General features: G+C 43.2%; 1 protein-coding gene and 1 long non-coding RNA gene across 5 annotated transcripts in view; one reads left to right on the forward strand and one right to left on the reverse strand.

Moving 5' to 3' along the window:
* The window catches only part of ASXL3 (ASXL transcriptional regulator 3), a 103,190-nt gene extending 98,272 nt beyond the window's left edge, over nt 1–4,918 (reverse strand). The window contains exon 1 of one of the 3 annotated variants that reach the window (XM_053396252.1): nt 4,506–4,918. In XM_053396252.1, the coding sequence (XP_053252227.1) occupies nt 4,506–4,559 (54 nt within the window). In that variant the 5' untranslated portion in view covers nt 4,560–4,918. The remainder of the gene's footprint in view (nt 1–4,505) is intronic. The other 2 variants (XM_053396256.1, XM_053396253.1) reach the window with 2 other exon arrangements.
* On the forward strand, nt 4,090–12,416 carry LOC128417508 (uncharacterized). 2 transcript variants are annotated; one of them, XR_008331484.1, is made up of 3 exons: nt 4,090–4,527; nt 10,328–10,432; nt 11,156–12,416. It is a non-coding gene; the product is annotated as an uncharacterized LOC128417508 (long non-coding RNA). The 2 variants fall into 2 exon arrangements; XR_008331485.1 differs by lacking the exon at nt 4,090–4,527 and adding an exon at nt 5,025–5,473.
* The last annotated feature ends 3,997 nt before the right edge of the window (nt 12,417–16,413 follow it).

Below are 16,413 nucleotides of genomic sequence, written 5' to 3' on the forward strand. Positions count from 1 at the left end.
CAGGCTACAAACAGAATTAATGTTCAACAGTTGTCCAATTTGCATAAGAGATCCTGCAGGAAAATCCTGCATATTAAAATATGTTTTAAAATGTATATGCATAGCCACACTTCAAAAGGCAGTTATACCTGCACTGACAACCTTAACTACCATTTCTGAGTACTCTACATCCTTTTACACTCTAATAGTATATGGTGGCTTTATACTGAGGGATGACATTGCTACAATGAATGGTTTAAATATTTGTGTTACTCTGCCCTGCCCATGGTAGATTAAGCATTTGGTAACTCAGTACTCATGGAATTCTGTAGTGTGAACATTGATCAAGCTATCACAGGAGTCATTGCTTGAGAACATATTAGGTCTCAACTGTTTGCTTGTCACTGAAATTGATTCAGTAAGGCCAGAAATAAAATATTGATGAATCCCAAGAGAGCAGAATAACAAACTGGTGAAATGCTTACCAGTGAACACTTTGTGGCGTCACCATGCTTTGAGAGATCTCAGATTAAACTCTAATTCAACTACTATACCAGAGCCAATGGAAGCGATGATATGTGTTCTATCTAAAGCATTGTATATTAAGGATCTTGCCTTTGAGTCAAATAGGAGATCAGATTGTTAAATTGTTAAATTCCATGTAACACACCGCTGTTGTTCTGTAGATTCAAACTAACCTGGGAATAGAAGATCACTAGGTATTTTGTTGCAGGCAATGCATTTAGACCCAAATTTCAAACCTGACTGGCAGCAGTAGATATACTTCTGCAGGGCCAGAGGCAAGGTGAGGTGATGGACTCAGGCAGATCTTGCCGGAAGGGTGCACTGCTTGCTGCCGCTCTGCCTTCTCCTGTGCCATGGGTGGGCCCTACCACTGCCCCTGGCAAGGGGGCACCCACAGAGGAGGCAGCGCCAGGGGTGATGATGCCTGTGGAGGAGGAGGGGGCAGGGCAGCATGGCATGGTGCAGCAGTGTTGTATGAGGTGTCTAAAGCCATAAAATGTCCCAGGCTGCCCCTGTACTTCTGATATAAGTTCATCCCCTTTCTTCTACTCACAATCCCCTAGCTAGAGTTTGTTGGAATTAAAAGAGAGCTTCATACATGCCAAGGGCATGCTGTACTACTAAGTTATAGCAACACCTCTAGCCTTGCAATGCAACTCCCTTTCAGCTATAAAAATCCCTGATGAACCCAGTAATAGTCAGGCTTCCATGGAATTCATAGATTGGATGAGATCTCATAATGCAACATTTTGGGAGGCAGCCCTCTGGAGAATATTGGGTATCAGAAGCGGAAAGCAATGTGGCACACAAACAATTTTGCGTGTATTTTGCAAGCAAAGGATATGAAATTGGTATCAGTTCTACTGATAAGATTGAAATATATAAAAATAAAAATTGTCCAGTAGCACCTTAGAGACGAACTAAGTTTGTTCTGGGCATAAGCTTTCGTGTGCATGCACACTTCTTCAGATACCAAATACTGGTAAGATGTTACAGTGCAGGGATGGGGAATCTGCAGCCCTCAGGAGGCTGCTGAACTACAACCCCCATCAGCCCCAGCCACCACAGCCAATAGTCAGGAACAATGGTTGTAGACCAGCAAACTCTGGAGAAGGACCACATGTTTCCCATCTCTCTTATGGGGTTTCAAAAGTCCCTACCTGGGGGCTGCTTCACCTAGTCTAAAGATGACAGTTAGCGAACACTGCATATTCACTCATTGGAGGAAGGATCCATAGTATCATAGTGGGGAAAGACATGGTACAATCCACCCTATCCATCTTGGAAGCAAATCTCACTGCGTTCAACAGGGCTAACTCCCAGGGAGGTGAGCGTATGACTGCACTCTAAGCATTTCGAGTTGAGCATAGTGTTTCCTGTTTTCCTATGTTTTGTGGCATCATATATTACTGCATTTCACTGTTACAACAAATGGTGTGCTACAATTATTCTACACACTTACTGTGGTTGATACAAAAACTCAAGTTTATATCCTGATGTATACGCTGAATTAACACCAGTTGCTAAACTGTTACATTTACAGATTCTGCACAAAAGAATAAGTGGACACAAATCTGAGCTCAGATATGGTAATATTCAAAAGCCAATAAAGGAACCTTTCAGTCTCCAAGGATACTCTGCCACTGACCTCCAAGTGGCTACTCCCAAACAAAGAAACTTCAAAACTGAGGCTCCATTGACTTAATTTATCAAAAGGTTCAATAGTATCACTTTTGGCTCAAATCAAGATCAGGGATTCCTATCAGGCTACATCTGCTAATTAGTTAACCAATGCTAGGGTGTTTGTGTTATCACCAATACTGCCTTGTAGAATGGTCACTGTCAATAGCATAAGTAATTTTAGATTAAGTTACAATTTTAAATTTAATTTCCTTCTGATCTCATTGTTTGCTTTTTCACACTGAGAGCGATACCACGCACACCAGCAGTTCAGGATAACTGCTCGTGTATTTGACAAAGCAGACCTGAGTCCATGAAAGCCTATAATAAATTTGTTAGCTTTTAAGGTGTCACAAGACTTTGTTGTCTTTATATGAGTTATGTGCAGAATATCAAACTACAGTGGCAGTGCCTTATAGTCCCACCAAACACAGTAGAAAACCACCTTTTTGAAAAGAATGTGCTTTGCAGCAGACATGAAACAGCAACAAAAAATGAACATAGTCGTAGACACATTTGCCAATTAAGTATCAAATAGAAGGCAGCAAAATAGATTCAAAAGTCAAGCCATATAGCCAGCAGCCAGTCCTTCAAGCAGTCCACACACATACATTTACATTGCTGCACTGAACAGAGTGTGAAACTTCACAAAATACATACACAATACTGTACAGCAACACACATCTTACTGCATGCAGCAATGTTGCAGAGTCAATTTACAATGCAATCCTATACATGTCAACTCAGAGGTAAGCTCTTTCGAGTCCAATGAGACTTTCTTCCAGGTAAGGGCAGTCTTAATTTGCAAGATTACAAAACACAGACAATTCAAAGCTTGAAAAGGAATTTTTAAAATGTGCACTAAAACGGTACAATGGACACAGAAACGGGTGGGAAGGAATAGAAATATTTATTTTGCCAATGAATACTGGTGTCCTTAGAAACACAGCAGGCTTTTGAGGAATAGTATAATCAGGTATTTTCTAAGAAGGGTGGATGGGAAACTATACAGTGCACAAGCAAACCCCTCACATTTAACACAAGCATGCCAAAATGTAGGTACAATCATTTGATATTTAAATTCACTAATACATAACGCAAGGAGGCAGATTTTTGGAACATTTTGGCCAGCAGCATACTATCTCTTTCTACGGAGTGAAAAAGTGCATACAGGACTCTCAATTCTCCTCTCACTTTCATATACATGGAGAAATTTCTCTAACCACACACACACACACACACACAGAGGAGTAAACACTGCTTGTTATACATATACATGCTATGGAAGCAGTGGCGTAGCGTGGGTTGTCAGCACCCGGGGCAAGGCAAGTAATTTGCGCCCCCTAACCCGTGGATTTGCCCTAACCCCAGATGTTGCGCCCGGTGCGGCCGGCCCCCCCTGCACCCCCCACGCTATGCCACTGTATGGAAGTAAATTCTGGCCATCACACACACACACACAAACACTACTCTGTTACACACGTGCTGTACAAAGGGAGTTGCCCCACGAAAAATATCGTTTTTTGTTTGCACATACATACAAATTAAATGATCACTAAAACAGCTTTCGTACCCATTATTAAGAATGAAGTAGAGTACAGGCTGTCAACTACACACAGACACACACACAGACGAATCCCGACGATAATGAATGAAAGCACTATGGAGGAGTTATAACGGGCTGGGAGACACTGCCCCTCGCTCTAGTTACTGTCCAGGTGAGGAAGAAATTCTCCTCCTTCCCCAATTTCCCAGATCCGTGTGGGGTTACATTACATCAATAACCAGGAGTGCTTATGGCTTGACCAAGTGAGGTGGGGAGGAGGGGGCAGGCGGAGGAAGCTCGACATCTCTATTCAGAAACTCGGAGCCCGGCAATGTGCGTGTTTCGTAGCTCCCCTCCCCGCCCGCCCGCCTGTGGCCCTTCGCCGCACGGCCTTCCTGCACCGGACGGAGGAGGGTCTTCCCTCCAGGCTGGCGGCGGACTAACTCACTACGGGACGTGGCATGCAGTCAGGCAGTCCACGAACAAAGTAGCTCCCCGAGCGCAGCCGCTCCGCAGAGACTTCTTCTGCACGGAACATTGTTCCACGAGAACGCAGCCTCAGCTTCCCGTCTCGTCCCGCGCCTCCGGAGGGGCTGCCTCTCGCTCGCCTGCCCCGGCGCAGCGCAGCATCCCCTGCCGACGGCAACAATGTGCAGGCGCTCGGGGCGGGAGGGGGGCCGGCTGGCTGGCTGCGCCAGGCGCCTCCCCGGCTCGCCCACAGGAACAGCAGCCGGACGGGCCGGCCCCGCATGCACAAAGCTCCGGTCGCACCTACCAGGCGGGCAGCCTCGGCCCAGGTGCGGTCCTTCTTCTTCCTCTTGTCTTTCATGTTTGCATCTCATTGAGATGGTTCTAGGGGGGGCGGGGGCGGGACGGAACGTGCGGGGACGGGGCGGGGGGAGGGCGGGGGAGCCCGAGGGTCCCGCACAGACAACGAGGCGGTGACGTGGAGTCCGAGAACCCCCGAGGGAGGGGCGCGGGGACGGCGAGCGGGCGGGGGGCTGGGCAGGCTCGGGCTCGCGCTCCCGCAGCGGCGGCGGCGGCGGCGACACAGCTGACAGCTTGAGGGATGCTCCGCTACGCAAGTCACAACAATGCACTATGACGTCACGCCAGGGAATGGCGACTGCACAAAACATCCCAGCCGAGGCCGCCGCGCTCGCGAGCAAAGCGCACGAGACGCGCACAGGGAAGAAAGGGCTGCCCGAGATCTCGCGAGAGCTTCCGGAGACCCTCGCTTCGACCCACTCCCAATCTCCTCCGCCGCTTTCCCTTTCAAGCCCCCCCCGCCCTCTTTCGCTTTGCACATAGAGCGGGCAACAAGACTACATGTCCCGAGGTGCAACGCGGCTGCTCTTGCTCCGTTTTCCTTTCCTTTTGTTCTTAAAGGCAGCATCTTGCATCCCGGGATTTGTAGTCAGAAAGAAACAGCTCTCCGGGCTCCCAGTCGGGATCGGGTTGTTGTCCCTCCGTCCTCGTCCGCCCCCTGCCTGGTAGTCCCAGCTGCCGGGCCGCCCACAAAGCGAGCGCAGGCAAGGAGGCGGAGGCAGTGGGGCTGCTCCTCGCCCCGTAGCCCGGGAAGCGGTTGCGAGGAGCGGCCGCTGCCTCTGCCTGCTCACCTGGGCACTCTTGGCTCTCTCGTGGTGGCGCGGCGCTTGGGGCAGCTCTCGGGGGGCTCCCCCCCCTTGTAGCCGCCACGATTCTGCGGTCCCTCGGAGAACCCCGTCCAGAGGGAAGGGACAGGTGAGCAGAAACGGGATGGAGCAAGCAGCAGGTTCCAGCTGCAAGGGGCTGCTGGCCACATTGGCATGGGACACGCGTACGCAGACCCGGGGAGGCCTCGGTGCCTACCCCACCCCGCCCCCAGCCACGCTAGGAACATAGGAAGCTATTGCCTTCCACTGAGTCAGACCAGTGGTCCATTCTGCTCAGTATTGTCTGTTGGATCTGCAACTGCCTGGCAGTGGCTCTCTGGGCTTTCTCCTGGAAATGGCAGGGATCGAACCTTCTGCACGCAAAGCAGATCCTCTGCCACAGCTTCCACCCCCTACGGCCCTAGAGTCGCTTGGTGTGTTTGTGGGAAGAGTAAGATCACAACCATTTCCCTTGGAGCTAAAGTGGAGGGAAAAGCCAGTTACTGTACGTACCTCATTTGCACGGAACCAGCCTTTTTCTCTTGGCATTCACTCTTCCTTACTGTGCTTATCTCTATTCCTCTCCCTTGCCTGCCCCTATTTTTAGTAAGCCTTAATACATCCCAGTACAGTATTGCATTGAAAGAGTTCAATGCCCTCCTATGATGAACACATTTCAGTGGGCATTCTCGTGTGGCAAGGCAGTGCTGTGTTACTCACTTTTCAGAGGCGGTTCCAGTGCCATTCCAGTCACCATTTAGTGGTTGCTTCCCACTGCTTTTGCTTAGACACCAGGTGTTTCCTAAAGGTGCCTAGTCAACAGCCCAATGCAAGGGTATTGCAGCACATCCCAACCTATACAATTGCACAATAAATGTTATTTCTATATAAATATATTTATGGCAGCAACTTTTACATAAACATTTTAATGCTAGATAATTTTGCAATTTGTTTTTATACATTGCCTTGAAGACTAGGTAGGTAAACATTAAACATATATGAAAATTGAGCTGTGTGGTATTAGGTAAATTCTGAGGAAATCTGTGATAGAAAAAGGTGCTGAGGAACTGTGCTGTAATTATGAGTAAATGCTTTTAGGATCACAGCCAAATGCTGTGGGGGCATAATAATTTCAATGGAATGGACCGCAAGGACTGATTGTTAGCTTTTGAAAAAGTTGATTATGCTAGGTCTGAAAGCATTGATCAGTTAATCAGTGAGATTAATGCTATGATTGGAGTTTGTATTCAAAATTCCAATCATAGCATTAATCTCACTGATTAACTGATCAATGCTTTCAACCCTATTCTAATAAGGGGTGGACAATTGGATATCCCTGCACCTTTTCACTAGGACCACTTGACCAAAGCTGCTTTGATTTTGTGCTCCTCCTATTGGAAGTTGTTTCATCCTTCAACAGGCTGGCAGAAGAAATTATATTTAGTGCCTGCTTTGATTTTTCCTATGTGAAAGATGGGGAGAGTTGAGGATATGGCACCCACCAGTGTGAAATAGTTTTAGTACCATATGGATACAGTCCTTCAAGAATGAAGAAGCAGACAAGAGCAAGACCTCTGGGGTCAGCATTTATTAAAAAGAACCCATAATGAGGTTTGATAGCACTCAATCTTTAATTGTTCTAAATATTAATCAATTAAGGCAACCTAGTTAATGAGCCTGGATAGCTCAGTTGGTTACACCATGGTGCTGATAACACCAAGGTTGTAGGTTCAATCCCTGTATGGACCAGCTGCATATTCCTGCATTGCAGGGGGTTGGACTAGATGATCCTCAGGGTCCCTTCCAACTCTACAGTTCTATGATTCTATGAAATAAGGGACGCGGGTGGCGCTGTGGGTAAAACCTCAGCGCCTAGGACTTGCCGATCGCATGGTCGGCGGTTCGAATCCCCGCGGCGGGGTGCGCTCCCGTCGTTCGGTCCCAGGGCCTGCCAACCTAGCAGTTCGAAAGCACTTCCGGGTGCAAGTAGATAAATAGGGACCGCTTACTAGCGGGAAGGTAAACGGCGTTCCGTGTGCTGCGCTGGCTCACCAGATGCAGCTTGTCACGCTGGCCACGTGACCCGGAAGTGTCTCTGGACAGCGCTGGCTCCCGGCCTCTAGAGTGAGATGAGCGCACAACCCTAGAGTCTGGCAAGACTGGCCCGTACGGGCAGGGGTACCTTTACCTTTACCTAGTTAATGAAATAAAAATCTTTATTAATTTGGTCGTGTAAACATGTTATTATTATTATTGGCCTGTTTGGCTAATGGGCCCCCACTGGGTTACTTCAGATATCAGACAGAAAGTTAGAAAATAGAAGCAGCATGTCTGCTGATGTAAATAAAAAATGTGACTATTACCCCCAACGTTCTGCAAGTCTTCCTCGATATGGCCTAGCCCAGGGGTTTCCAAACTAGGGTTCATGGCAAGCTTTATTCAGGTGGTTCGCAATGTGTCTCATGAAAAACAGCTACAATTTTAATTTTAATGAAGTCTAAGGAATTCAAATTGCAGTACAGTAAAATACAATATAAGAAATAAAATAAGCAATAAAAATACAATTAAAAACCATACAGCACCTAGCACAGGGGTCAGCAACCTTTTTCAGCCGTGGGCCGCTCCACCGTCCCTCAGACCATGTGGTGGGCCGGACTATTTTTGGGGGGAGGGGGGATGAATGAATTCCTATGCCCCACAAATAACCCTGAGATGCATTTTAAATAAAAGGACACATTCTACTTGTGTAAAAACACCCTGATTCCCGGACCATCCGTGGGCCAGATTGAGAAGGCAATTGGGCCACATCCAGCCCATGGGCCTTAGGTTGCCTACCCCTGACCTAGCACTACACATTACATTTGCTATAACAGGCAAAGAAAACACTATGTGATCCACCAAGACTCAGCAATTTTCAAGTGGACTGGGGAGCGGGAGAGGGCGAGGTTGGGAACCAATGCCTTAGTCCTCAGCAGTTGTTCAATATAATTCATGTGACTTACATTTGAAAGCATACTTCTTGTACCTGTGAAGACACAGTATCATTTTTGTATATTTGTACAGTCAACCCTTCAAATGAAACGTGTTTAGTGTATTACCTGCTTCACAAAGAAAATATAAATACAAACATTTAATTGTATATTTGTATAAAGTTAGTCTTTCACTTAGAACAATTAAACTTACATTATTAAAACAATTTTGATGGTAAAAGAGGACACAAAAAAGCCAGAAGGGAAGTCAGCTCGGGAGAGCAAGAACAAATGTGAAATATAATGTATGTGTATGTACAGTATGTAACTAAAAATTCAGTAAAGATCATCTGGAAAAAAACAAAACAATTTTGATGGTAACAATTTATATCAGCCAGTAAAAATATGTTTTTAAATGTGGCAACTTAAGCTACAATTCAGTGATTGCATTATATGATTCCTTTTCTAGGGTCTTAGGGCTTATAGCAAGGACAGGAAGACAAAACTATAAGGTATATTGTAAGAGAGTATATAACAAGTAATAAAGGTTTGTGGGCTGTAGGCTTTATAGGTCAATTATTCAAACAACTGGCTATTAGGTTAGACTCACTAATTAGAATAAAAACCTGTTAGAAAGGCTGTTTTGGGGAATAAAATAATTTTAATGCCTATTAAAAAAGATAGTATTGCTTTTATAGCCTCCTGGCTATGTCAACTCATTTGGCAAGTTGGAATTATTAAAATTATTTTGTTATCCCTCAATTATGCTATCATTTATGATAAGTAAAGTGTATCAGTCATAATTATTAAAAATGGACAGTAAAAAATAATCTGCTTCATGGTTCATGTCTGCTTTGAATTCATTAAGACCAAATGTCTATCTGTATCAAGGAAAGAGCATGCAAAATTGAGTATCTTATGTAGAAAATAGAACTAAAATCTCTCTCTTAGATATTTATAAATATCTAAGATATTTATAGTTTGCTATCTTAAGATTATAAATTATTAATATAATGTTATCAACTTAAGATAGTAAATTATTGCCATGCCATACTGCAAGTAAAACAAAATGAGTGCAAGGGTCCTTTGCATACCAGTATTCTTTCAAATGCCAATCCCTAAAACATTAGATGGAAGTAAGAGCTACTTTGCATGGCCAAACTGTTATGAATGAGTGATGGAATTCACACAACTTTTGACACATGTTGCGCAGCTCCACCTACACTTACCATGGCACTACAAAGCTGCTGAAGTCAATGCAGCACAGTTGGGCTGAGCTGCAAGTTAGGCGCATGTAGAAGCAATGCAACAATTCATTTTCACATGAATTTCCCCCCTTTATTTTGTAATTTGTACTAAAGCACAATAGATGAAATGTGATCCACAATAATATACACAATAAAATGTTGGCACTTTTATGTTTAAAATTCAGAATCTCAGTTTACATTTAGCACTGCAAACATTACTCAATTTGTTACACTGGCGATTTTTCCCATTCTCAGATTAATATTTCATATAGAAAATAAAGACTTTGCCCTTTCTTTCTTTTTTAACCAAAGGCTAGATTTTAATAGCTTTCCGGAATCTTATTCTCACAGTATATTTTCTCCCTCTTTAATTGCTTCAGTATGTTTCAGAATCTGTTGACTCAAACTGTGAAAAGCTCTTTTTCAGAGAAGCATGTATTTCATTTCAAAGCCAAACAGTCTCCTGATTTGGGAATGTGGGGGTGCAGCTGACATGCTATTCTTCTGAAGACATTATTAATATCGTCTAATATATTCTTGTTGCTCCGAAATAAAAGGTGACACTGTCACAGAGTAATTTATGTATTAATTATAGCTGACGTTTCTTTTCTTTAGCATTCTAACTTTTGATCTGTATCTGCCTAACAGAATTGCAAGTTCCATGTGCTGATTTGACATTTCTAAAGAAATGACATAATCTACAAGATTAAAATCAGAGAAGTGACAAACGTATTTTGTCTAAAAGAGGGATGGGGAACCTTTGACCCTCCAGATGTTGCTGAACTACTATTCCTATCAGCCACAGACATCATACGCAATGGTCAGAAATGATGGGTGTTGGAATCCAACAAGGTCTGGTGGTCAACAAGTTCCCCATCACAAAAGCACCCAGCCCTGATCCCTTTCTATCTCACTCTGTTTATGATTAAATGATACCACTTTATGTAATTTTGCCTCTGGGTGTGTGTGTGTGTTCTAGACATTTGTTCTTCAGAGATTTGCCCCTACTAACCTCCAAATTGCTTTACAATCCCTCACTTGTTCTCTGCCAAACATAAGAACCCCTATTAACAAGCAGTAGGGCTTGAACTGCTAGAATAAGGACCTTCTGAAAAGATTCCATGAGAAGAATTGACCCCACCACCATTTTTTGAGAAGGGTCATATACCATTCTCATTGGGCGCTTATTATGCACCATTATAGCAATCTCTGTCAGAAAAAGAGCTCTTAAAAAGTTTGAAAGGTCACATTAGATGCTTGTCCAATATGTCTATCCTAACTTCATTTGTAGTTCCAGAATATCAAATTCAATAATAATATTGTTAACACTGTAATTTGCTTTGATGAGGCCTAGGATAGCATTAGCTTTATGTGATGCACCACACTGTTGACCCATGTTAAGCTTGTGGTTTTCTAAGACCCCTGGATCCTTTTCACATGTATTACTGGCAATCCAGGTGCCCCCCATCTTCTTCCTGCCTAAGTGCTTTACATTCGCCCCATTGAAATTCATTTTGTTAGTTTTGGCCCAGTTCTCCAATCTGTTAAGACCATCTTAAATCCTGTCTTTTGCAGCATTAGCTACCTGTCCCAGGTGTCTACAAATCTGATGAGCTTCATATCAATTCCTTTATTCAAGTCATTTATAAAGACGTTGAACACCCAACACAGAACCATGTGGCACCAAACGTAGCTGATGGAAGACACTCCATGCCACCAAGGCCACCTGCATCTCAAATGATGGCAATGGATCCAGACGTATCCCCAAACTGCATACAGCTCCTTCTGGGGGAGTGTGGATGGGACATTTTATAGCAAGGAAACAGTGCAGAGTGATTATATTATTAACTTTTCCTCCACCAGCTGTTTCCTCACTCCAAATTACCTTGTCCTCTCCACCTGAGCTGATGTGTCCCCCACCCCTACCCGTAAGGCACTCTGGGGAGTTCCAATGCTAAATTAGTTTCATTTCTTTTTTGATATTTGCTATATATTTGTAAAGCAGGGGAGGGCTGTGCAGCGCAAAATGCAATAGAATTCTATATATATGATAGAATTCTATCTATATATAAACCTTATTTGTTTAATTTCTTGAATCATACTGTGGAAAATATAGTAACCTTTGAAGATGAATGTATATTATTAAGTTTTAGGAAGAACAAAAAGGTCATTTCCCTCTGCAGTTTAGCATAAGTCTTGTTTGTAAGGCTCATTATTCTTTATTGACAGTTTATTCTCCTACATTAATAATAATTAAGAGATATTGACCAGAAATGCTGTGGAGTACGATAGAGTAGCTGTTATGGGCAAGCACTGCTGGAGAGAGCTTTTACCATATTTTCCCGTGTATAAGACGCCTCCATGTATAAGACCCCTTATTTTAAACTTCAAAAATTTAGGAAAAAATATAGTCTTATACACGGGAAAATACGGTATGTAGGTTTCCTGTCTAGACCTGCCTCAGTTAGACATCTGTATTTCACAATCTGAGACATCAACATTCTTTCTTTTGAGAGAAAGAAGTTTATATAAGAGCAGATTTCATCATATCTGAAGACATGCTATGTGATGGCCAATGTATGTTCACCACTGCTTGTGAATACAGCAAGGTGTTGTGACCAACCCCAGCTTTGGTATGTTCCTGTAACATGCATATAGCAGAAAACATGGTATTTGCCTCATGCATATTATGGTTTTATATCTACATGTAATGAAGCTGGCAGTTGGAAGCATAACAGTTAAAAGCATCATGAGTGTATACCTATGAACCACAGTTTGCTGTGTTAAATACGAATATCATAGCTGTTTTCTGATTAAAATTGCTCCTTATCATTTTTGTACAGTGGCACAAGCATTCTTTTTAGAAACCATAAGGCTTATTGTACTTAGTCATTTATTACATTCCTTTTAAGACTCTACAAAATGGCCATTACAGGTCTACAGAATTATTGTGCCGATAGTTGAATTTTATTGCTTAGGTCTCAAGACAAAAAAATCATGCTGTCTATCTGTGAATTCTTATGAAAAACTTTAGTGAAGCAGGAACCTTCAAGTAATTTTAAATACTGCTTCAGTGATCACTACATGAGGGCAGCCCTATTGGCTTTGATGAATGATGACTACACTAATGAAAATGGTTGTTACATCACAGTATTTTGCTTATATCTTATTCTGTGTCAGTAGTTCCTGAACTTTCCCCCCACAGACCACTTGAAAACTGCTGAGGGTCTTTGCAGATCACATAATGATTTTACTGCCTTTGTAGCAATTGTGATATACGGAGCCAATTGCTTCATGATTATGGTATTTTTACAAATACACCATGGATCACCCAGATGTAGCTTGCAGAGCACTGGTCAACCACAGACCACAGCTTGGGAACCCATATACTATATTGTTTGCTTGTTATTAATGGAAATTACGCAGAATTGCCATCTTTCCCCCAACAGAGTCACTCTGTAGCTTGAGGAGCTGCATGGGGGTGTAGCAATCTTCAAACAGTACCTGTTGAATTCTGCCCCCCACACAACTCAAAAGCACACTGACACGGGGACAAATAGAAGAAGACGCCTTCACCCCGGTTTGGTTCCCCTTTGTCACATACACAGCCCAACAAGACAACAACAAGAATCCCCCAACAGCATATGAATCAATCTGGCTAACCTGATTCAAAAATACACACTCACACCCTGCTCTCACACAAAAACAATTCTCACTACAGCCAACCAAAGACAACCAACCACACCCTAAGCCACACCTACTCCCTCTCACCACCAAGGAAATACAACAAGTGAATAGTAAGAGAACCCATACAAGTAACACTGACACAACCCCTCACACACACTAAGTAGAATAATAGAAGCATAACCACCTGACCCCAACCCACTCGCCACTCCCCCTTTCCCACCCTTTTTTCTTTTTTCTTTTCTTCTTCTTTCTAATTGCTTAAACCAATTCATAAACCAAGAATTTATACATTGACCACTAATGATGAAACGTATGTTGTAGATATTTTTCCACATTTATTATGCTATTTTTGTGATATACAAATGACATGAGAAAACTTGGTATACCTATTTGTATAACATTATACTTGTCTATAAAACCCTATAAAGGCACAGTGCTTCTTCCTGGAAAAAAGGTTATCAACCCTGGAATCATTGCAAAAAGATGGATATCAAGATACCACAGAACTATCAAGAGAGTTCTTTACAACTAAAGTCCTTTGTCCATGCAACAACTAGGTATGAGCGTGATCTGACATATACCCACTTGTGAGAAGACATGCAAGGTTCCTTTGTCTAGCCCACAACTCCAACCACACAATGCTTTCAGAAAAATCTTAATGATAGACCCCTTTATTGTAATGAGATGGCCAAAGTAATTAGAGTGCTCAGGTGGCACTGAAAACTATATAGTCTTCTTTTCTTTTCTTTTTTACTTATTAAAACACAAAGTTTGCTTCTGTTTCTTGAGTTGACTTTTTTCAGGGAGGAGTGTCACAGTCAAAGAGTTCTCAAACCTACCCCCTTTTTTTAAAGAAAAAAAAGTTAGCATTACATTGAGCCATGTTTCTTATTTCCTGCTTTCTTGTCTCTGCAGCTGCCCCATGACATAACTTTCTTAGGACTGCATACAATATCACAGATATGCAGCAGACATTTTCATCTCTTTAGACATATTAAAAAAATAGGAATGGAAATTAGAATATTTAAATACCAAAGAAAGACCAGATATGATGGCAGGTAAGAATGCAAAAGACACATAGACAGGTATATTCTTTAACATCCTTGCTTTGGTTATTATAGTTAATTATGTCTACAGTGAACTTGGTGTTCCCAGGCCTATCAGTACAGCAGTGAAACAAGGCCCACTTTCAGACAAGTTAGTAGATTCTGGGTACTCGGGGGACTTTGCTGGTATGCAGAAAAATATTAGTCTCTGATCTAAAAATAAAAGGGGATGTGAAGCTCAGCTCAACAAGGATGCTCAGCTAAGTATCCCCAGTGGCCTGAAGGAGTCCTAGAATATTGGAGGCAGCCAAACATCATTTTTGTTGAAAGAGAGGAAAAGCAGAAAAGGTATGGGAGGAAATTGGCTTGCTTCAGCCTCTGACAGCAGTTTACCTAATCTGATGGAGATTAGGGAGTATATATGTCTGTGGGACCCTAATTTCTCACCCACTTCAAAACTCTGACTGCTAAATCCAGAAGAATCTGTGGTGGGAGAGATTAATTAGTACTGGAAGAAAATCAGTGATCCAAACGAATTCCTCCCTTCCCAAAGACTTTTTAAGGTGCAGATTGGGGAGAGCCCCAAACAGTTTAAGGGCAGGTAAGTCTCATCCCAGTAGCCACCCCGCCAAACTCTCCCATACTGCATGGTGGATGAGAGGTTCAAGTAATCCCTTCTTGCAGTGGTTTGGGTCTAGTTCAGCCTTTCTCAACCTGTAGGAGCCCCAGATGTTGTTGGACTACAACTTCCATCACCCCTAGCTAGCAAGGCCAGAGCTCAGGGATGATGGGAGTTGTAGTCCAACAACATCTGGGGACCCACAGGTTGAGAACCGCTGGTCTAGATGAACAGCTTCTACAGTTAAACCCACAGTGCAATAGGGCAATTGTGTTGGAGTGCTAGGCTTCTGGTGGTCTGGGTGGGTTGAACAAAAAGCTACACATCTAGCCCTGGAGCTCTGTAGTTTTACCCATTTGCAATGTAAAGGGGGTGGGCCCACCTGGAGCAGAGCTATGGATGGGGAAGGAGGAAAGAGGGGCCATTTGGGAAGGCAAGGAGAGAAAGTGGGGTGCCACAGAAGTGGGGTGTAAGAGCGAGGAAGCACATGTACACAAAAGAGTCAGTAAGTTGGATTCTCTTGAAACAGAATAATTTTTCACAGGTCCTCACCCAGTATCAAATCACAGAGTATGTTTGTCTCCATTGACTAAACCACAAACATTAAGGACCCAGTGTTTCTCAGTTCTGCCATGATGCAAAAACCAGAATCTGAGGCCACCCAATCTTTATGGTGTCTCACAATTTTTACAAGGCATCCCCTTAAAACCACCATCAAACCATAGGTCACCTCTACATCCACAGAAGTGCCTTGTGATTTGTTGATCAATTTGTACTCATCCTATGCAAAAATTATGAAGATTCCTTGCCTTGGATTTATGTTTTTCTGATACTTGGAAATTGTGGCTCTGTGGTATTTGCTATGTAGTCTTACTAAACCAACATAGGACTTAAATTTGATTGGGGTGGGCAGGCAAGGGGGCTATCTAAAATCTTCAAAAACGTGTTGGTTTCCACATATATTTAAACAGGTTGCTATTTGTGACCCCAAAAATAATTGTGTGGATGCCTGCTATAGGTTTCTCAACATGAAAAGCTTATGCACTAACCCACAGTGCCATTTAGCCTTCAAGGCACTGTTTCTGTCAATGTATATTTCTGTCTACACGTAGGCAACCTTGCCGTGCGCTCCAAAACACAGCAACGCAAAAGGCAATGCTTTCTCCTTTCTGGAGCGTCGCACAGATAAGCGATAACAAGAAGTGTTAAGAGCTAAATTACCCTTGCAGCCTCTAAACTGCAAATGCAGATAATGCGACATGCCCTAACAATATCTGAATGCTGTCTAATAGCAGTGACAATTATATCTACTCTACTTTCTTCCTCGTGGCTTTTAACAGCACGGTTATTAAGGCATGCAAATTCAGGAGGATCCGTTCCCATGCTACTGGGTCTGGCTTTCACTCAGCTCTCACGGAAGAGCAAATAATGTGCATGGCATATGTTCAGTTTGCGTGTGCAAACGCGTCTGCAAGCACACA

The sequence above is a fragment of the Podarcis raffonei genome, chromosome 7 (assembly GCF_027172205.1).
Source record: "Podarcis raffonei isolate rPodRaf1 chromosome 7, rPodRaf1.pri, whole genome shotgun sequence".
Taxonomy (NCBI): Eukaryota; Metazoa; Chordata; class Lepidosauria; order Squamata; family Lacertidae; genus Podarcis; species Podarcis raffonei.